General features: G+C 35.8%; 1 protein-coding gene across 1 annotated transcript in view; it reads right to left on the bottom strand.

Annotated features, from left to right (window-relative positions):
* The window catches only part of LOC124354152 (dynein regulatory complex subunit 7-like), a 57,273-nt gene extending 34,901 nt beyond the window's left edge, over positions 1 to 22,372 (bottom strand). The window contains exons 1-2 of the mRNA XM_046804407.1: positions 22,208 to 22,372; positions 4,756 to 4,994 (exon numbers count right to left, since the gene is read on the bottom strand). Coding sequence (XP_046660363.1) covers positions 4,756 to 4,994; positions 22,208 to 22,372 — 404 coding nt within the window. The remainder of the gene's footprint in view (positions 1 to 4,755; positions 4,995 to 22,207) is intronic.
* Between the last annotated feature and the right edge of the window lie 993 nt (positions 22,373 to 23,365).

The following is a 23,365-nucleotide window of genomic DNA, read 5'->3' as shown; positions in this document are numbered from 1 at the left end:
ACATAATATCTGTAGAACTCTTTGAATCAGAAATGGTATACAATTTGGATAATTTAGACTGTTTATATGTTCGTAGGTTTAAGAGAAACTGGTCAATTTCACACATTATGTTTTATTATTCTTCATGTATTTTTAGCTATAACCAAATACAGTACGTCCATAAGCAAGGTACAAGTCAAGCTCAAGTCATACTATTTGGACTCGTTAAAACTATGGATTAAGACTGTAGAAATGAAAAAGTGTTAAGTATAATTCTACTGGCCGGACTGACATAATAACTCATCACATAAATTGTTACAAGTTCTTCTGACCGATGGATGGAGAAATACAAATACAATGACATTAATTTTGTCTAAGATCAAAACAGGATATTCAACCAAGGATATTTATCTGGGCTAATTCACTTCAGAAAACATTTACCGACTTAATGGGAAGTCGGACTGGACGGACGGCTTCTTGAATATTGCTATCTGCCTACTTAACCAATATCGTCAGTAAAACAACAAATACTTGTATGAAAGACGATATTCAGTACTGTAGTAGGCAGTCCGACGTTTCGAGTACTTTGATCCATTCATCTTCCTCAGGTGTCAAAATAAAAAATATCAGTTTAAGCAATCATAAAAGAGTAACATTCAGTAGAAGGCGATGAAAAAATGCCCGACCTCAAGCAATGTCGCCTACTTTGTTCTGCCCCAATATATTCGGGGTTAGCCTACGATGGCGAAATCTTGTCTAACAAAATCGATGGTTCAGGAATTTGCAAGGACACAGCCATATTGCTATATGGCCTGCAGAATTTTGCAGATTACAACGCTAACGTATTCATAACATCGCTTTAATGTACGAAACTCCAACGAATCACCAAACAAATCATGTCATAGAAAGTGTGTATACCAATAATTACTCAACAAAATATCTTGACCTCACGAATAGGCAAGTAATGATTGCATAATCCCGATTGCAGTAATGTAAACTGGAGTGAGTAGGAACAAGTTTTAACCGTAACAGAACGAAGAACAAAATACAATAGGAAATATGTACAATAAGGTTGAATAATAATTAATTTTATTCCTGTCTGCGGGACGAAAAGTAACATTATGACAAATCACACTACTATTTTCCCCTGGCCTCCAACAGTAACAAGTGGAAACATTTCTTAGATATTCAAAAGACGTAATACAATAACTTGGACAATAAAGTGGATACAGAACCAAAATAATATCCATTGTGGCGAGAGATATGTCTTATATTTGTACCTTTCAGTTCAATTAAGACTGTTGGTCGTTTTCCGGACAGTAAAACTGTTCACCACCGCTGCGTAAAACTGGTTTGAGAATTCAGATCATGAACTTGCATCGACATGTTTGGATTGAGTGTGCCACGACTCCTAAACAAGACCTAAATTGTTTAATTTACCCAAACACAACTTATATTAACGAGCACTTTTTAGACTGAACTATGGCAGTGCTTTTAGAAATTTTTACTGAAATTGTGAAGTTGTTTTTTAAATTTTTGACATAAATAACATTGTGAAAATGAAGCTACTTAGTTGTTGTTGGTATTATTTGTATCGTGTTAAATTATACAGCATTTTATAAACTTAAAACTCCATCGTTTATACCATCAACGTGCCTATGTTAAATATAAGTTACGTAATTCTGTTCAGGATTAAGTTCAAATCCGTTTAGTAATATTTAATCAAGTGTTTTCAACTCCAAGAGGCCGTGGACAACTGAAAGCGTCATCATATTCTGCAACACGCTGTGACACGACCATTTCATCTTTGCATCACTACAAGACATGAATAGTGTGAGTAAATAAATTAGTACTCTGTAAAAATTACGGATTAGTATAAAATAGTTAAAATTAATTTAACCTGTGCATTTTATTTTTTTAAACATATACAGGTTATCCCGGTTTTCAATATTTACATTGCACCCAGTGTATTTACACACACACACAAAATATTCTGTGAAGATTGATTGTATATTTCAGAACTAAATGAAAGGCCATTAATTGAGATTGTGTTTTCACATATTATTATCACGTGGAGATCACATTCAGTGGCGGATTCACCGATAGCTCCGTTACGCCCGACTTATGGGCCGCCAACAATAACGTTAACTTATATTGTAATTTGTGATTAGTTTGAACGCAAACAAAGAAATGCTACCTAACATGAATTTGTATGCCGTTATTAGAGAATTTTCGTCAATGACATCAAGAACAAAAGTGTGTAGAACTACAAGCCCGCTATTGTCGAATCTGTCATTTTAAACATAACGTACTTTTAGCGGGAATGGTTAATTCAATGAAAATGTTGAGTTTAGCTTAATTTCACCTTCCTCCATTCCAGACTCTGCACTAAGATCAAAACAGCGTTGAAGTAATTTCGCCAAAGAGTATTAATAATAAAATATTATTCGATTGATATAGCTTGTAATTTTGAAACAATGTTGCCATCTTTATTAATTATTAGTGTTAAGAGTTTATCCTTCCTTACTGGCTGGCCTAATGTTTTGAACGAAAACTAATTTTTAAATACACTTTTTAATTTTAACGACATTACAGTACTTTAGGTTGCTTAATGCGTAAAAAACTTACTCATTTCTTACCAAAATTGAATAATGGCTCTCATTCATTTTGTGTGTCAGTATCGAAAATGGACGAGGAACACATCGTTTGTGTCGGTGCATTGTACTTGCTGATTTGTCTGCACGAGTGGTGAAATTTTGTTCTGCCCAACAATTTTGTCTTTTATTTGTATTACTGTATGTCCTATACTGCTGGACTTTGATCCGCTTCCACATTCATTCGTTTTGTGTAAGTCAGTATCGAAAATGGACGAGGAACACATAGTTTGTCTCGGTGCATTGTACTTGCTTATTTGTCTGCATGAGTGGTGAAATTTTGTTCTGCCCAACAATTTTGCCTTTTATTTGCATTACTATATGTCCTATACTGCTGGACTTTGATCCGCTTCCACAATAAACTCTGTAATGAACACAACACAAACAAATCTACAACACGACCAGACAAAACAACAATAACCTTCGACTTGTGTTTTGACTCGTGATTTAATCCAAAACCGGCTGGGGTCGATGCGCGATGACGTCTGCTAGAATCCGGCTCGTATAGATAGATACGCGGAATTTCAGCTTGCCGAATATTTCACCTCTCCGCTTGTTGACGCGTCTGTCTGAGCGGAAATTCTGCTCGTACAGTGTGAACTTAGGTCTTCGCCACGCTTTTCTGCCGCCGACATTCGGCTCGTATGGTTGCGCCTAGGACTTTGGTGTGTTCGTGCGTGGGGAGCTACGGTACTCCGGACAGAGCATAGAGGGCTTTGTATATTTTTAGCTTTTGAGTTCAATGACAATCAAAACATACAATGTACTAAATTGCCAAAAAGTGGTTCATGTGACAAAATGTATATTTAATGAACGTTACAAAATGGATAAAATATATATTAACTAAAACAATTTCGCAATGGCATTTAAATACACTTTTCAACTATTTACCATTTTATCCTATACCAAATATGACGTTATTAGGAACAGATCACCCAATCACCTTCAAACTGAACACAGTTTAACTGACTGCACAGAAATCTTTTTCAAGATTACTATTTTGTGCACTTTATTTTTCCTGATTCGGAACTTCCGCAGGGTTTAAGCTTAGTAAACAGTTTATAACATTTACAATTTCGTGTATTAGTAGTCGCCTATAGTATTAGAAAATTGTGTTTGTGTAAAATGGTTTACTAAATGGGGAGATATACATCAGAATCTAATTCATACGGTGGTGCTTTCTAATAATAAAATTTTAATCTATAATTTTTTTATCGTTACTTCAAATATTAAATTTCGAATTTAATCCGGAATAAAACACACATATAAGTTTAAATTAATTTAACTAATCCAAATACTTAGACACATTAAAAGCCAACTCACTTCCAGCATTCAACATAATATATATAGCACGAGTAGACAGACCACTCTAACGTTTGATCTAGAATTACACCTTAATCGTTTTATGGGAGATAAAGTTGATCACTATTTTATAATGTTCTTGGACCCTCTGTAAATGCAATACAATTACGGATATAGAAATACACACAACGATCGCATTACACAATAATGGACAAATTGAACACGTCCGCACGCAACACTACAATCATTACTTACAATAAGTACCTTCTTTATTCAGTCTCGTCAGTTGCGGGCATTGTGAAGTGTGGCGCTTGCTGAAACTATTGCAACATATTTTCTAAAATAGGTAAACAGAAATAATAAAAAAACGCAATTACTCAGTTTTTTTTTAACTTATGAGATCCGTTTTACTTAAACTCGAAACACAACATTTGGGAACTTCGTTTCCTAGAACGATGCCTATCAATTTACACGATTCCGCCTTTCCTAATCTGCTGTTTAACATATAAAACCACGGAGTTTACAACTAAATTATCTTTGTAAATAAGGCTACGGTTCTAACAATTCAGAGATGTTTCAGGAAATAATGAGCGTATTATTTCCGACATGCAATCAAATTTTATCGTTTTTTGACGGTATACCATTTTTTCTCAAAATCTAAAAGATTTACATCTAAAATTTCGCCCCTGTGCACCTGTGACCCTCGACGAAACGAGTTTTTAATTCAACTCGGCAACTCATATTGTACCCAATGTTTGTATACTATATTGTATACACAAGGATGATAGGACCAGGACCAGGACCAGCCAGTATTGATTACGTGTGGCTGGCTGTGTGACTAGCGAGCGGGCAGCGGACGGCGAGGTGACGGTGGACATATTGAGCCGTCCTCACTGTGAGCCGCGACACGAGGCGGGCTGTCAGCCGTCCCCCGTCCTCCGCTAGCCACAGATATCTCCTGTCCTCCCTTCCCGTCCTCTCGTCCTTATCTCTCCGTGCTCTAGCCCGCGGCCCAATCGATAGAACACCGCCGCTGTTCGCTGTTCTGTTCTCGATGTTCTACCTCAAGTACGGAGTACCGACTGTAATTGAGCGAAGTTAGTCGCAATTTTGACTCCTCTGTCCGTTCCAGCCACGTTCAAAGACGAAAAGATCCCGATTGAGTAAAATTTAAACCGTCATACAAATTGTTCAAAGGTTCTGTTACTGAAACTCGGTTGCAGTTGCAACATCGGGGTAAACGTATACGGTCGGTGGATATAAAACATCCAAAGGAATTAAGAAAGTCCGAAAACATTTTTTATATTTACTTAAAAATGAGATAGCTCACAAATGTAAATGGAAAAAAATATGTTAAGGAAATCTACTGACGAAATGAAAACGTTTCGACGTTATCTTGTGAAAAGAGCAAAACTAAATCATCGTATTAATAGGCAATCACTTGCTCTTTCTGCATCAACATGTCTTTCCTTACTGTTGTGAATAGGCGATTTCTGTTTCGTGCGTTGTTTAACTCTTTCTCGCCAGTAGTGTTCTCAATTTGTAAGCGATCAGGATTACCGATGATAACTTACTTCCCAACACTAATGTAAATCATGTCATGTTCCAGTAAATGTAAAGCGGAAGACAACGGCTTTTAGAGTTTATGAATATGCTAAAAGAAACAACCAAGGAAATATCAGATGAAATAAATTACTATTGAAAAGTAGAATTGAAAAAGTGTGATAATAATGAATCTGAAAGAACAAAGAATTTAGTTCATCAGCTCCTTTATATCGCAAACTTTCAATAATATGTTGCGATTCAAGCAGATCAGTTTTTTCTTTTGCAGTGTTTTAACGTGTTCTTAACCCTTTGCACTCCGACGTCCGAAATATCGGACAACGTTGTTTTGGCCAAAACCTCGGACGTCCGACATTTCGGACGTTTGCTGTTTAGGCCAAAACCTCGGACGTCCGAAATGTCGGACGTTTGGTAAATCCTTTAAACTGGCTTTATAAATTATCCAAATGCGGTAAAATATATAATTCATTTTACATCAAGTTTTTGAGTTATTTCGTTTAGAAAACAGTTGGGCGAAAAGAAAGCAATACATGACCGATGGTTCTAGTTTAAATATTTAGTTACGATACAAGAAATATAATCACATTGTTACGATAATTGTACAGTTTTATAAATTCAGCGTAACACCTATTAAACTAAAGTAGTATGTAATTTGAACTTTTTTAAATACTTAATTGAGCAACAAGTAATGTAATCAATGAGCGTTATTCACGCCTCACAACACATGGCGTAGGCTACAGCATGCCTGGCATGCTGCCAGGTAGCTTGGGTTACTAAGTAGAGTGGTGCCTGTATTTTTCATAATGAAAATTAAAATCCATGTGACAGAACATAAAAAAGTAAAGCATTCCACCGAGACAGATGTGTGTTTTCCGGGCCCTTCCTTAAGGATTTCGTATTTCGAGTAAAAATACGTTTAGGACTAACCAAAGAAAACGATGTGATTTTGAGATCCAAAATACTAAAAATGCCCACTTTTTCTGTGATGGAGTATAAATCTAGCGTATCATTCTCTTAATATTAAGTTTTAAATTGCAACAAAGTGTAAATCATTTAGCGCCAGTGTCTGCAGGAACTACGCCGTATAGGCTATGTCTGCCACACTCCGCACCTAAACAAGTAACTGTTAACTGCGTATGGAGTTATTGAGACGTCCTTCTGGAAAAGAATATTAAACTACCTGATACAATGCAGTAGTAAATATCACCACTATCGCCAAAAGTGATATTTCCCGGTACGAGATTGTGTCTCGCGTGCGTAGCGTGTTTTGCGTGCGAGACGACAGCCAAGCGCGTAAATTCGTGCAAGGACCGAAAAAGGTTTTAAGATACGAGATATGAATCGTAGGTCCTACTTTTCATCACACCACTGTAAATGAGAATGACAAAAAATATAATTTACGTATATCTATCTTCAGATTTTCCGATAGTAGTTAATTATTAATCTTTTCTAACTAACTTGAGAAAACCATTTTGATAAATGCAATGCAATATTTATCTTACCTAGACATTTCATTTGGTCAGTAAAATATTGTCGTCATTATTATGTAACACAGTTTGACAACATTGATGTTAACACTGTTTTTATGTTTATAATGCCAACTAAATAAATAAGAAGAGGTGATTTCAAACATACCTACATCGCTATTAGGTCTAACATAAATATTATGCAACAGGCTACTAGCGCAAATACTTTACAATGCATAACTACTAGCAGTATTGGAAAAAATCTTTAACCGTTAATTTTTAAACAGCGAAAATACGCACTTTCGGTAAAATATGATGAAACAAATGCAAAAAAAACTTAAAACTGAATCAACTTATGATATAAAACAACTCCAGACAATGAAAAACACATAGCGATTTGTGCAAACAATTCGTTACTTGCAAATAACATAGTTCTTGTATTTTATTCATTTATGAAATGGATGTTTGTAGCATGTTTGTTGTCTGTGTTTTCTGTGTACATAAACGACTCACAATAATACCCATCAGAACCACGTCTATGGTGGTAAAGCCAGGGGTGGCGAAACCGGGAGATCTGGGGGGTTAGCTGACACCTGTGAATTTTCAGAAAAGGGTCGGGATGTCCGTTTATTAAAGGGAGATGTAAAATTACTTGATTCGCTCCAAAGCCTTAGGGTTATAAAAAAAGCTAAATAACTATTGGTGGTCACGAAAACAATCTACTAAGGTAAATAGTCACGTATTGTACTATATCAAATTAAATTACCAGTCAGTCAGAAACTGTTGCTATCTCCTTGTTCTCGTCAAGTCTATTCTTTGACTTGTTCGTTTCAGCCAATTTAATTACTCTATGGCGAAAGGCAGACGCATGCGCGGCCCACGCAGGTATTTGGCATTGGCGCGACGCAGTGACATCTAACCTGCAAACTAAACTACAGTGCTAATCTTCACTAATCGCTATTTTTACTTATTTTCTTCAATTAGATAAGGGATAAGTGTTTCACTGTTTTACAAATCATGAGGATAGAAATTGTTACAAATTATTTCAGTAACAAAACCAAGAGTTACATATATGGAAGAACATGAGCCATTTCAGCCTTTAGGTTTAAAATACCCGATATATGTTATAAGTAGAGTAAATTGATCTTAAACCAGAATGGTATAAAACTGGCCGTAGTTATTCTGGCATGCTGAATGTGAAGCAGTTAAATGCTATGTCTAAAATCTAAAAAGCTGAGCATAATGGTTTTGTTCAGTTGCAAAGTAGTCAAAATTTGTATTGTTACTAGCTTTTTAAACTGGAAAAAAAGAGTATGAGCAATTTTTTCCATGGAAGTAGTGAAATACATGTAGATTCTGTTACAGCTTTAATGGCTCTTTAACCAAACTCCAATTAAGGCTCAGTTATCTAGACAAGCAAATTCTCAAATGCTGAATGCACAAAAAGCTTTTATCAGTATTGCGTCTTTGATTAAGTATCAAGCCAATCGCGAACATTCATTGAGAGGCGACACTAACAGCAAAGGAAATTTGTGTGACTTTTACAATTGAGGGCAAATATATCCCTGAACTAAATAAGTGTATATAAAAAAGATATCGTGGCTTCCTATCGAGACCCAAAATGAAATACTGAAGACCATAGCTTTTAAGAAGATGCGGAAACTAAAGAGTGAAAAAAACATAATAAATTTGTCGATATAATAGTAGACGAGACAACATATGTTTCGACAAAAGAACAGGTATCCTAGAGCCTTAGAGATGTCAATGACAATTTTGAAGACATTATCGACTTATATGAAACATTCAACAATCGGATGAACTAACCAAAATAGTACAAGATTTTCTTCTGAAGAGATCCAAAAAAGTCGACGACGAAGCAAGCTCAAAACGAAACATTTACATCGTTTCGACAGGTCTGAAACAGCGTCAGATACCAGACGCTGCAATAAAAGAAAGGTGAACTGGAGCTAAACTCAAAATTCAATTGCATCAACCCTTCATAACATTGCTACGTTATGGTAGTAAACTCGGTTGCTCCACCGTGCTTAGAGATCGTGCACTCAATTGTGTACCTGATGAGACATTGAGACTACCACTTCACCTATTTGCCCAAAAGAAATATTTAGGCTACATCGTTTCGACAAGTCTGAGACAGCGTCAGAAACCAGACGCTGCAATAAAAGGAAGATGAACTGAAGCTAAACTCAAAATTCATTTGAATTAATCCTTCATATCATAGCTACGTTACCTGTAGATGTCCTGTTAAGATTTGAATTAGGCATCAAGTACTGTCGTGACCAGTGTTATGACGGGGCTGGCAATATGAGAGGGCACACTAAGTAAACTCAGACTCGAAATAAATGATCTGGAACCACGTGCAACTTTCATACACAATTTTATTCATTCGCTGAATTTAGCTGTGATTGAGGCCACGGAGGATGTACCAGAATTCCACAATGTACTAAAAAAACTCCATGAACTTGCTAAACATTTCAAAAAATCGGTCAAAAGAAATGACTTTATGCTGCATTATAAACCACATGAAAATGACAATAGTGCTTTGAGAAGAAATCACTAAACTAAAACTTTTGTGCCCTGCAAGATAGAAAGTTAGAATAAAATCAGTCAACAGTCAATTTAGTAATATGAGGATATATCAAATACCCTTAAAGATCTCAGAACTTAAGATCCTACAGCGAGTGGATTTTTTTATATCTAGTATATTGTTTCACTTGGATCTCGCATTTTTTATTTGTGAAGTACGTCAATTACAGAAGCTGCAGATAAGTGATATAAGCATATCCTATGCCTTGGCCCAAGTTAATCGTGTGAAATCTGGTTTAACAGCCTTGAGGTCAGTGAGAAGATCCACGAACTTTGGAGCAAAGTGAATAAACGAAGAGTGGATTTACTTCCTGTAACCCTTCCCCGTGTACGCGTATCTCCTAAACGGAGCAAAATGTGTTGCCAACCTCACCTACAACATTCTCCGGGCCTTAACCCTGAATAAACAGTACGAGTACTTTGATGTTATCGACAACTTGATGTCAGGCATTAATTTACCGATTTTAACATCCTGGCGATAAAGTATACCAGAATATTTTGAGCATATTCTAATGCAAGCGGTGAAAGGGAAAAGGAGAAAGCAAAATGTGAAGTGGATGATATCTGTAACCATTTTGAATCTGCCCTGGACAAGACAAAACTATACGAATATTAGAAGTTTCTGTGACCTAACTGCAGTCGTACAAAATGAACCTCAGGAAAACAAGATACTTCTATCTGAACTCAAGTTACTGTTCGTCAGCAACAGATGAAAGAACTTTTTTCTTGCCTTCGTCGCTGGGAGGCGTGGTTCCAGTAAACAACGACTCAAAGGAAATTAAATAATCTTGCCATACTGTCCATACGTAAAAACATTGCCAGAAGTGTAGATGACCAGTCTATCGCAACAGGATTGTTGAACAGTAGAGTTGAAGCTCGTAGAATGGTTTTTGGTAACTATATAAAGACTGAATATTGTTTTATATCTTCATTTCTTACAGATAACACGTCTTTGCTATTGATTCTGGCTTTTTTATAGTTAGGTGTACGTTGCTTATTACTTTTTAAGTATATTTGGATTTGTACAAATAAGCATTTTAAATTTAGGTCTTTTCAAATATTTTGTTTGTCACATTTTAAATTACCTTCCATACAATTCTTTATGAATTCCTAAGTATTTTGTGCCACTTTTTGATGCTCTGGATCTGACACACTCATGTTTTTCTTCGTAGTCTGCATACCACCATTAGTGTTCCGGTTTTTAAAACTTGTAAATGGTTCGTCAGTTTTTATGTAAAAATAAGAAGTCAATATTTTCTCCAAAAAACTTCTCTTTTTAAGCATTATTGCCTCCAGGGACTTACGCAGGTTCACCAGTGTTAATGGTAGGGCCCATTAAACAAATGATTAGGGCTATAAAGGTGTTTGGCTACTAGGTATATTAAAAAAAACTCGTTTTATATGTTTTTTACGCTGAGAACCTCTTTATGAAATAAAATAAATTATTAATGATTTATCATTATTATGGGATGCACAGTGGGAAAGATCAAAATACAAATTTGTTGGCTTAATTTCTTTTATTTATAGAAACAAATTTTTCAATTTAAGATGTTTAAAAAAAAAACGAAGCTACAACTCTAGGTGATAGAATGTAGTTCGTGCAAAATCTGTATGGTTCCAGCATCACCATTCATACTTCTATGGAGGCATATGGCAATCGCTTAGTTATTGGGACAACTCTCACTGCTAAAAAGTTCGACTATGAATCTAGGAAGCGAGAGCCAATTTGTATTTTGTAAGCACGCGACCTATTTTTCTCTGAAATCGACAGAGGTATTTATCCCACGATAGAATTCCATAATGAAAGCGCCATTTTTTTATGATAGTCGAAATGGAATGGTATTAAAAGGATTATAAAAATACCAAATGATAATTTCTTCTAAGGTCATATTTATTCTACTTGACACATTTAAAACCATCCGTCAGACACATTAGTGAAATCAAACAACAGTTAAATCAGCGTCATCCAACCATGTGAAGACCAGATAATGGCTGGAAAAGAGTGACTTACACTTTATTACTCGTAATCTTGGTGGCTGCATCATTGTGCATCTTCTCAAGTTACGAGCATTTCTTAACCACATGAAACCTTCGAATAAGCTCCATCAAACTTGGTCGAATCCTTGCAAAACCTGTTCAAGATATATATCAGTCGATCAGTTCACAAAACCACTAGTCTTGATCAAAAATAGTGATGATGTCTTTAGAAAGTTGAACAATTCTGAACTGCAAGTGTGCCCCGATTCCATTCGAACGTTATTGGTGTGTGTCAGATAGATTCAGATAATATATGACAAGTCCCTACGAGTAACGTTGTAGTGTTTGTACTGGCAGGAAAAATCTTGGGTTTATTCTGTGTGCTGTGATGTAGTATTTACAGGTTGTTGTCGAATTTGTTGCTTCTATAAATGCCAAAATCCAAATTTCTGGCTAAATATTGTAAACATGTTTACCAGTTTTGCAGTCTGTCAATATTGACGGACTGCAACTTAAACCACCGTGCTGTATTATAAACCAGCTTGGATAGTACTTTGCTTCCATATGTCAATATTTGGAAGAAGGTCAATTGGGAGAGAGTTACTGACAGAGAGTTACGTATGCGGATCACAGTTACAAAAATTTAGCTTTGCAATAAATTACCTGTAGGATGGCCTGAAATCACCCACATGTCTTTGAAGCTCAGAAAAACTGTGTTAGTTACTTATATCTGTAAAACTAATCCTTAGTTCTTTTCTTGTCAGGAACGGTATGATCGACAGGAACGTGCACAGTGCAGGACTCGAGGTGTTCCCGTAGTACATCTTCTATAAAGAAGATTTTTATTTGATTGTTTAGAAATCCTTTTCCCGATGCCATCTTAAGTTGTCCATTGCTGTCTGGAAGAGACGCTGAAGTTATATGGATATATCAATAAACTGAGGTGATGCATAGGAAATTCCAGCTTGGCGTACTGTGATAGACTTGTTTCTTCAGCGTAGAAACGATTTACGTATTTAGGGGACGTCTCTAACCTTAGTATACAAGATCAGTTCGTCAACCCCTACTTTGAAGTATGCGACCCGGTAACTAAATGTACTAATTTCCCAATCACTTTCAACAATATAGGTAATATTTGTTACATAATAACGAGTTTGGAAGTTTATATAGGGCGTGAATATGACAATAAGTTGAGACTTCTTGTCCTATTATCACAATCATTATTTTTAATTAAGGCCTCATATTTCTTATATTTTTAACGTTTGAGTTTTGTACGAAAGTCCGCCATCAAAATTTGTCTATCTACGCCAGCACAGCTTCATATGATGCCGTTAGGTTACCCCACACACATTTCATCATTTTTAGCATAAGGCTGGGACTGGATTTGAGCAACAATACCACGCTTATGCCACGGTTATTATGTTAACCTTTCAAATGGGCTTAAAATGCTCTCCCACTCCTTTGGGTCTGATTGAAGCTGTTAAGTTTTCATCCTAAACTCATTTATGGAATTAAATCCTATATTTTACGAAAACTGAGTTTTGATTTAGTGCATTCTGATATTTTTTGTTAAATAAAGGAGTGCCTCAAGGCTCCAATTTAAAACCACTGTTTTTGTTTGTACTAACCCAACATCTATTCTTGACTCATACATTTGATTTTATGTTGACGATATTAAGTACTCTCTACCGATTTATGGAGTCTCTGACAGTTTAACACTACAATTAATCATTTATTCTACCGTAAGATTAAGGGAAATCTATTACATACCCCTGAATAACAACAAAATGTTAGTATATATATATATATATATATATATATATATATATATATATATATATATATATATATATATACAGGTACTTTACAATAGTAGGTTGTCAGAACCGGCAAAATAATATGTCGTGGAGGATCTCGGTATACTGATGCATTCCAAACTTATTGTATTTGAACACAAACTGGTCATTTTCAAATACCTATTAGGAAATTATTACGTGTCAGAAATATATTTTTTCTGATGTTTAATACATCATCAGTTACACAACCATCTGCAGAAGATGTATCATAGCACTCAATATAAAAAGATCTATGGGAGAATATATTGTGCATATAAGATATAAATAAAAATGCATGGCCCAAAATACGCTGAAGTAAACATTTTGCATAAAATTTACATATTCACCCGTCAATATAATATGCAAATAGTAAATATTCCGTAAAATCATCACCAAGTATTAAAGAAACAATGACAAATTTTCAATGTAAAAGTTTCGGAAGTTTGTCTCTGAGAAAAAATAGAGAGAGCTGGTATACACTGTCTATCGAAACGACAGGTTCTACTTTATAACACACATTATGTCAAATGCCCGCAAGATTTTTACCATAGGCAATGGGCAAACTATAAACAAAATATAGATTGTGTTATTTTAACAAAATTTTTGAGTAATTTAAATGTGGCGAACACGAAGTCCTTATTGATGATTTTGTTATATAAACTTTTAGTTGTTATATAATCTGAATATAGACAGATATTATTTATTTTGATAAAATTTTGTATTCTCTTCGCTAAAATTACATCGATATGTAAACTTTACCTATGACGTATGTTACAGATGAAAACAAAAATGGAACACAAGTCCCATGAGAATTTAATATGTTAGTACCCCCATAGCGAATCTGTTCATGTTCAATTTAGAGCAGACCGCGGTGCGTTACCGCGCTTGGCCTGGTCGATACCCGGTCCTTCCTCTGTGCGGCTCGGTACGCTTTGTCCACTGCACTATTGTTTATTCGGTTTTTGTTTTTATTCGGTTTCTGACGTCATTCTGAATTACTAAGTATCTCTAAGAAAGTGAAATAAACAAACAGTCTTGGGGATGTCCACACTATTTGGGTTGTATAAAACTGAAGTTTTATGTTTAGAAGACTGATGCTACAATGGAATCTCCCTTTACTTACGCAAAACAGTTAACTAATATACTTGACTAAATTTGTGGTTAAATTGGAGTGACAAAAATATAAAACAAGGCCTGTGAAAAAATGTATTGTATGACTTTATTGTGATTACAGGATTATGATCCGTTCCTCTCCTTAATTTTTCATTTAATCATTCCTTCTTTTCTCCAATTATCCTATAAACACATAATACATTTGTATAAACTGCAATAGCTTAAATTAATTTTAGCAAAGGTTGATTCACCAAAAGTACTTGTTCCAACGGGACTAGAACCCGGATCTCTCATTTACCGAGTAAGCACTGTACCATTATAACCACTGGACCCTCACATTGTATGAATAATTTATTTCTGTATTTGGGTGTTTCTGTCGCATAGTTTAGTTATTTAAACATGTGTGTGATGTTTTAATGCGAACACAAACTGATACATGACTGAGAGAGTGTGTAAGTACTAATGGACACTGACGAGGTTCTTTCTTTCAATGGATATTTTTATTATAGCATTATAAGAACAATATATTTTACATCCATACCGGCATTGAATTGCAGATTCAAAATAAACAATGCCCAGGTCTACATGATCAACGGCAATTTAATTGTATAGGTAACATGATCGACAACTCTTAACGCTTTCAAGCTACAAATCCATACCGGCATTGAGTTGAAGATACAGCATAAGCAACGCTCAGTGTTTTATCCTTACCGGCATGAAATGTAGAGACAACATAATCAACCCCCAAGTCTTATATTGAGTACAGACATTGAATTGAAGAGACACAAACAACAATGCACAGGTCTAGATCCGTACCGGAATAAAATGTAGAGACAACAGAATACGAGTAAACGCCCAAGTTGATGTACCTACAGACATTGAATTGAAGAGACAGAATAAACAACAATGCCCAGGTCTATATCCCTACCGGCATATTAAATGTATAGACAACACAATCAACAACGCCCACATGCACATACCTACCGACATTAAGCACCGTTTAAGCACATCGTTCGTTAGGGAAAATGTAAGTTTAATTTACTTGCCATTAACCTAAGCGTTCTACGACAATACTACAACTGTCAATGGTACAACATTATAACATTATACGTGGCGCAATTAAGGTCATGTTCATTAGTTAACTTGTTGTTTAACTAGAGTACACGACCAATTACCATTATACGCCCGCTTACAGTCAATTATCCAGAAGGTTCGAGTCAAGAGTGAGAAAGAACTAACTTCACCGCTTCAATTAAAGAACTTATTCATTTACTTATCTTCTATGTCCATAAAACTGAAACAACGTTCATCATATTAGCTATCGAGAAATCTACAAAACCGTTGATTGCGATTAGATGAGATCATGTACACAATTTGTTATCGGTTATCTCATGGTTACTAAGAATCTGGTTTGAAAATTTCACCCAACCACGTTAATCCACGAAAACCAAAAACCTATTCCTCGATCACAAAAAATTCCCTAGCTGTTTGGAGCTGATTCCGAAAACTTCGTTCGTGATTGGCTAATGGAAATTAGCGAAAACCGCAAACCTGTTCACACAAATGAAGAAATCTTCTTAACTGTTGGGAGGAGATCCCCTAAACTTTGGTCGAGTCATGAGCGTATCCATAGGAACAAGGTTGGAAAAGCCCTCATTTTAAACATGAAAATCCGCTAAAACCGCGGACTTCACAACACCTTCTAGTTCGAACTCTTCGTCCGTCATCCTACAAGACTTAGAATTTCAAATTTCAACCGTATTGCGATACAGTACTCTTATTTCGCTGCTTCATCCTGCAATATTGTTCAAGTAAGACTGCGATGGCTTCCTTCCGGGCCTGTTACAACCGTTGGACATGAGAACTTTCAAAATCACTCTCGCTGATTCATAGTGCAAGCGGCAATTGTTTGGATTTATTTCTTTCGAAGCACTTACATAATTTTAGTCGCAAATCTTTCGAACATCTTTCATAACGATAATAAAGCAGACAAAGTTCTTTTGACATTTCACGAGGAGTTATAGACATCAATATGCAACACCTTATCAAGGGCATCTCGCAATACATGAGTCTGGTATCAAAACAGGCTACTTAATTTTTTCACAGTGTTTCAGGAATAACAAAAACCCGTTTAATTTCATTATTTGTATTTTGATAAATGTATTAATTGTAGACATCTGATATTCGCGCTGTTGTGTATACTTTTAAAGAACACAATTGGGTTGAAAAGATAACAGTTAAAATATTATGCAACCTATTGTGTTACTACGTAAATTGATGTAGTTTTGTTACTAAGTACACAAAGATGTAGCTAGTTTTTATTCTGCTTTTGGTGATGGATATGCAGTAGTATACAGTGCAGGTAATTACGATGTAGCTTTTTTTCATAATGACTTTTTAACATAACTGATTTTAAAACTAACCCCCGAATTTGGTTATTTATCAACAATATATATAACGTGTTGATGGCAACTGACGACAGGGTGGTTAAGGGCTACACAAACTTAAATGATGTGGCATAACCTGAGAATTAGAAAAGAGTGATGTATCTAGTGTTATGCTATACGGCCCAAAAATATAACTCAACCAGAAACCGATCTGCACTACCTCATAAAGGGTGTCTCACAATCCATGAATGTGTGCCTGATAAGAACTGTCTCGTTGAAGGCCCTCGGCTATAAACTATGATTTTAAATCATGTATTATTGTACAGGATTCCCAAAAAGTCCGGAGACGTGTAATATTTATGAAACGATTTAAGATAGAGCTAAAAAAACTTGGTAGAGACTTACTGGGGAAAAAATTAATTTAACACATATCCATTGACCCGCTACTTCCTCAGGGATAAGGCCAACAAGGAGTCAGAGGAAAATTTTAAATGTAAGCATATGTTGGTATGCACAGTTATTAGGTAAACTTAACCAAGGTTTTGGTAATTTGATTAACCCATTCACAGGCAAAAACTAGAGAAATTGATGATTGCTGAATCCTATTCCAATGGAATAATCTAGGGATGAAATTAAATGAATCAAGTATCAGTAGTTTATTATTTAGCAATGCTTGACTGAAAATTCAACCCACATTTGAACAGTTGCCATTTCCGCCTCAGTTGTCCGTTTGAGGTCAGTTTTCGGCATTGTACTCTACTAATAAAGGCCTTTAATTTGATGTGCATACCAACCTATGCTACATTTAAAATTACACTGTTTGTGGGCCACATCCCTGAGGAAGCAGCGAGTCACTGGATATGTGTTAAATTCAACTTTTTGTCCAGTAAGTCTGTACCAAGTTTTGTAGCTCAATCTTGAATCCTTTAAAAATATTTAACGTCTCGGAACTTTTTGGGCACCTTGTATATTCAGAAAAGGCTAGATAGCAACATTTTATGGTGAATATACAATTATCTTTAAATTCCGTAAACGTAAGAGAATAATACTTATTTTCACGCCTGAGTACTGCAGCCTATGAGTGTAACGAAGGTATATGTTTTCCTATAAATTCGTATACGGAGTTGAATTTTATTTAAAAGCAGTAACATTCATTCCGAGACCAATGGATGGGGTATGAAAAAAATTACTTTTCGTAGTAAAAGGCTGACTTTAGGTACGTAAAGGGGAGTTCCACACAACAAAAGTAGAGGCTGGTCGACGCCAAGTTGTGCTTTTTTCAGGCTCCCTTCATTACTGTCTTTAGATGTTGAACATTCAGCGATTTGGAAGTATCCCGAGAATGGGAATATTTCCAATGTCAGTCACCTGTCTTAGTAATGTTGGCGTTTTAATCATTTGGGGAACACATTAATAACTTGCCTCTGTTCGTAAACCGATCACATGTTAATGAAAGGCTCAGCTATGTGAGACTATAACCTATTTTACCTTAATGTTAAATATTTTTTACAATATTGAATCCCTGGCATGTCATTGTGACAAAGGGGTTAGTTTTGTTGTTTTATTTTTTTTTGGGGGGGGGAGGAGGAGATTAACAAACATTACGGGTAAACAACCAGTAAAACAATTATGGCCAAGAATTGCACAATTGTGAATACTCGTACTTAAGTTTATAACTACTGTATTTGATTTTATTGGATATTACACTGTACTTTTGATTTTCAATAACGTAATTTACGGTAGGTTAGTTTACGATACTCTTCAAACTGGCACAAGCTTGAGATGCACGTTTGCAAGTTTGCACTTGTAATGGAATTTAATCTTGTACAAGAGATTAGTGATATCGCCGACGTTATTGGCTATTAAGATCATGTGGCTACACTCGAGAGGTAACGACTTACAAGAAATGATTGCATATCGGTAATAGAGAACTTAGTTAGTGTTTTGGGGAAAATAACATTTTAACCCTGTAGGTACAAAAGACGATATATTGGCTATCTAAGATCATGTGGCTACACTCGAGTGGTAACAACTTACAAGAAATGATTGCATATTGTTAATAGTTAGGGAATTAAGTGTTTTGGATAAAATAACATTTTAACACTGCAGGTGCAAGAGACGATATATTGGCTATCGTTATGTGAAGTGCAAACAACTAATTGCACTAATGAGGTGTTAATTAACTATCGGTTAAGGGGGCATAAGCAAAGCCACGGCCCATTTAAATTACCCGCACTGTTTATTACATCGTGGTATTTAGAATAAAATTCAACTATAAAGTCAGTAAAGTGTTCGATGCATTTAAAAGTAGAACTTACAAAGTTTATCGGCTTTTTGCAAGCAAGGACGTGTGTATTATACGTAGACGCGTCGTATCGTTTGGCCCATTGGTTTTTTTTAAATTTATTTCTAGTTTTTTTTGTTGATGTATATCTTTTATTGTTATAACCCTTTTTAATATTTTATTCAATTTGTTATATCCTGATGATTGTTAACAATATTGAGTTTAGTTAGTTAACAACAAGTGTCAGTTATTAACTTTCGCACTTCCTAATGTAAAGATGTCTTGTTTAAATATAACGTAACATTGGAAATTCAAAAAACTAATCTATTATGGTCTAACAAACAAATTAATTATTTGAGGTTTTAACAAACATCTACGAATATTTGTCGAAGTATTGCCTGGCCAGGAACCCCCATATTTTATAATTGTGTGCAATAATTATAATATCATAAATCTTTGGCTCAAACAAATTTTAAAACTTAACGTAGTTGGTGGACTTTAGGAGATCGATTTTAATGTTGCATGCTATATTTCAGAATGTTGTATTGTACAGTACAAGGACAGCCAGGGAAAATATTTTTTTGGGAAGGGAGGTTGGGCAAGAAATTGGATAGCTTCCCCCGGAAACATTCCCATTTTCAAAATTATTAAATAGTTAATTTTGCACGAAGTTTTGACGTCTTTGAATAGGTTGTATTAACGATTAATATTCATAATTGTGGAAGTTCTGCTTTAATAGGCTGTGTATTGATTAGACGTATGTAGTAATGTACTCACAAAATAGTAGATGGTTTTATTATCTGCTAATACAGTATATAGTATGCAAATCCACATGGAAAAATTATAATATGCAAACAAGGTTTTTACAAAAGTAAAATCATTCTTGACTTCTTATCGATCGTACTTAGTACTTGCTCTGGAGAAGCTGATGTTTTCCCTCAGTGGACAGAAAGTAAGGCAAATGCAGTTCACCGCTCATTCACCATTATGTTCCTTAAACAGTTTTTGACCTGTTTCAATGTTGATAATGATCTTTCACCAGTATATGTCAGTAATACTGAATTATTTAAATAATAATAATCGTTTGCTAAAAAAAGTAATTGCAAAAAATTGAAAAATTGGGGGGTGGATCAGGACCCGTTGGACCTCTCGCTGGCTACATCCTTGATACAGTATATTGTTGTATGTGATTTGTATGAATAAGAGAAAGAACCATTTTCTATAAGAAAGCCCTCGTGGCACAAGGAAAGAATAGTCAGCTTCAGCTCGTTGAATGACACTTAAAGTTACATTTCATGGAATCCCAAAGGAAAGTAGCTGATCCATCCTGTTTTTTAATTAGCTTCAATAACAACTCTCTTAAGATATAGCGTCTGGAAGTCTGTGACAGCGTCAGATTTCAGACGCTGCACCAAGAAGAAGGGGAACTGGATTTAAACACAACATTCACATTGAATCAACCCTTCCCAACGTTATGTGTAGAAACAGCAAAGGACTCGGTTTAATTTTGGCTTTAAAATATTCTGTTTAAACTAACAATACGCGGAGTTCACATCATGCAACACGTTTTTAACATTTTAATTCTATTTCAAAGTCCTTATATATTCCGATGATGTTTTAGCGTCAACTAAAATTAATGTTATTGATATACTGGGAAACGATTGTTGCTTAGAATAAGAGACGTTATCTGGTAGGGTTAGACTGAACTGTTCCAAGTTATAGAAAACTTTCTTTATTCTTCAGTAAACATAAATTTAGCTTACATCAATGAGCTTGGTATTATTGGCCATTAAGTAATGTATGAGAATTGGTTAAATGCGTAAATTAATTCATTGATCCATGAGTGTGTTGAAGTCACGGGCTTTCGTATAGTAGCTTACTTTACTTATACGTTAATACATATCAGAATAGGCCTCGGAAAGATCTGGTGTTTAATTCTTGACCACTAAAAAAGGATTAGCTACATAGAACGTATCGTACGCAAACGTGTACATACAGGGTTGTTCCAATGCGTGCTTTAATGCACGCGCTTTGATAACAAAATATGGACTGATTAAACAATTAAATGGCATACAATAATCCATTTATCAAACATAAATAGAGAGAGAGGGAGGGCGAGCGAGAGGGACAACAAAACGGTGTTTAAACAAATGACACAGTCAATTAAGTGAACGTTAGCCCCACTTGTAATACTCGGTGAATGGCGGGCGATGAAACTGATTTAAAACTCAGCTGTTGCCTTCCCCACACCACCCCCACCCCACCCTCCCACTCCATCCCCTTCCACCCCACTTAGCCGTTAAACAATTCACTTCATTCATCCGACCGTTACTACAATACAAACTTTTTATATCCCTTTCACTGACCTGTCTCACTACGTGTTTGACTCTTGATGATTCAATTTGAAATACAGTTATTGTGACCATTTCAACTTGCTATCACACAAAGGTGGATTATTTTTATTACTACCCAGCGACATGTTCTCAACACGATATTGTCACAATGTCAGTCTGTTACTGTTCTCGTGGGGTAATACAATTTTCAATTCTAATGTTACATTTTGGAAAATCGTCTAATTGTAAAGTTTCTGCTTCAAAATTTAGTAACATTTAACAGCATATTTTAATTTAAAAATTAATGATAAACTGGATGCGCCATTTAGCAGTACATGAATTATAGTTATCTTTTCCGAGTCCATCGCTTCAATACTAAATCATATTTATATTCGATGTCCACGATGTCTACAGCGAGGAAAGGTTTCAATACTCCAAATTGTTCTTAATCAATTCATAATATACAAACCTAAATCTACGATAAAACGCAACTTTATTTTATAACGCATTAGTTCACAACCAGGTGAGAGAGATATAAAGTAATAACACGATATTTGGTTGTTACAAGACCGAAAGTGGACTGCAGCGTCACTTGTTGCGTTTCACAACGTCAGTTTTGTTGTAAGGGTTGCAGTCTGCCATTGCCAGTGCCTGGCCTGAGTGTACGTACAGTACGATATCGGACGGACGGACAGGGTGGCATTGATTACTGCAGGGACAGACCGGGCAGGGCAGGGCAGGGTAGGGCAGGGTGGCAGTGCGGGGGCGAGTGGTGTGGTGGCCGTCTTGTGCTCTACGTGTCCCGTCAGACCACCCGGCCGGCCTAATGTGCTGCCCGGGGGGTAGGGCGGACAGGGCGCGGGGGTGCTTTTCATTACCGCGAAACGCCGCGCCGCGCCTCTACTCCCGCGGCCGCTCACCGCTGGCTGGACTCGGGCCAAAATTACTGCACTACGTGCCAAACCCGGCTCGCCCTTTGCTCTCTTCCGTCCTCGTCTAAAACATTCCGAGGAAGATAAGATCGATCCACAACGGCACAAAAGTGTTGCAGTGTTCTGAATCTACGCTTTCACTCAGACATCCAGAGATCTATTACATTCCACCACAAGATTTTATACAAAACGGGTTTGAAAACTAAACAACTTGTACGTGTAACAATTAAAACAGGACAACATACTCCTAATACATACTATCTTCGACGAGCTAGTCTTAGTATGCGATTGTTCTAAGCGTATAAACTATACATACATAGTATCCAGAAAATAAAAAAAGAAAGTTTATACGAGCAAAAAAACTATATAGCGTAGAATGTAACTTACATGTAGCTTGCTTGTAGCTATTGTACCACAACTCATGTTTCCGAATACATTAATAAATAAATTGTATATCATTTATACAATAAACCATGTGCATTAACGTTATCTCCAGAGCTTATACGTAAGTGGGTGTGGTGCTTGTAGTTGACACCTTGGCTGTAATCGGACTCGCCAAACATGGAACGTAATGTGGGATACATGTTGAAAGTAGGGTAACATTATATGAAGTGATTTTAAACTGATAAAGACGAGATATAACTTGTTCGCACTGTCTAGTAAGTTGCTGCCAACGCAATCTAAGGCTCCGCTATTAACTCGGAAATAAAGTTTAAGTTGCGTTATACAAATCCAAAAATGTTTTACTTCAGAAACTTGGATTTTAGTTACTCAATGCTGATGAATTGTTAAAAATACTATTTTCTGATATTGCTAATGGTTTATCACTTATATTAAAATAGAGATTCTTACGAAACAATCTATGCTAAATCTAAATTTAAAGAAGAAACGTAAATGAATCTAAGACGTGTTACAAGCGGAGTCTCAGATGTGCGG

Source organism: Homalodisca vitripennis, chromosome 1 (assembly GCF_021130785.1).
Source record: "Homalodisca vitripennis isolate AUS2020 chromosome 1, UT_GWSS_2.1, whole genome shotgun sequence".
In the NCBI taxonomy this organism is placed as follows: Eukaryota; Metazoa; Arthropoda; class Insecta; order Hemiptera; family Cicadellidae; genus Homalodisca; species Homalodisca vitripennis.
The sequence above is the reverse complement of the archived record's forward strand: the minus strand, read 5'-3'. Positions and strand labels throughout refer to the sequence as shown.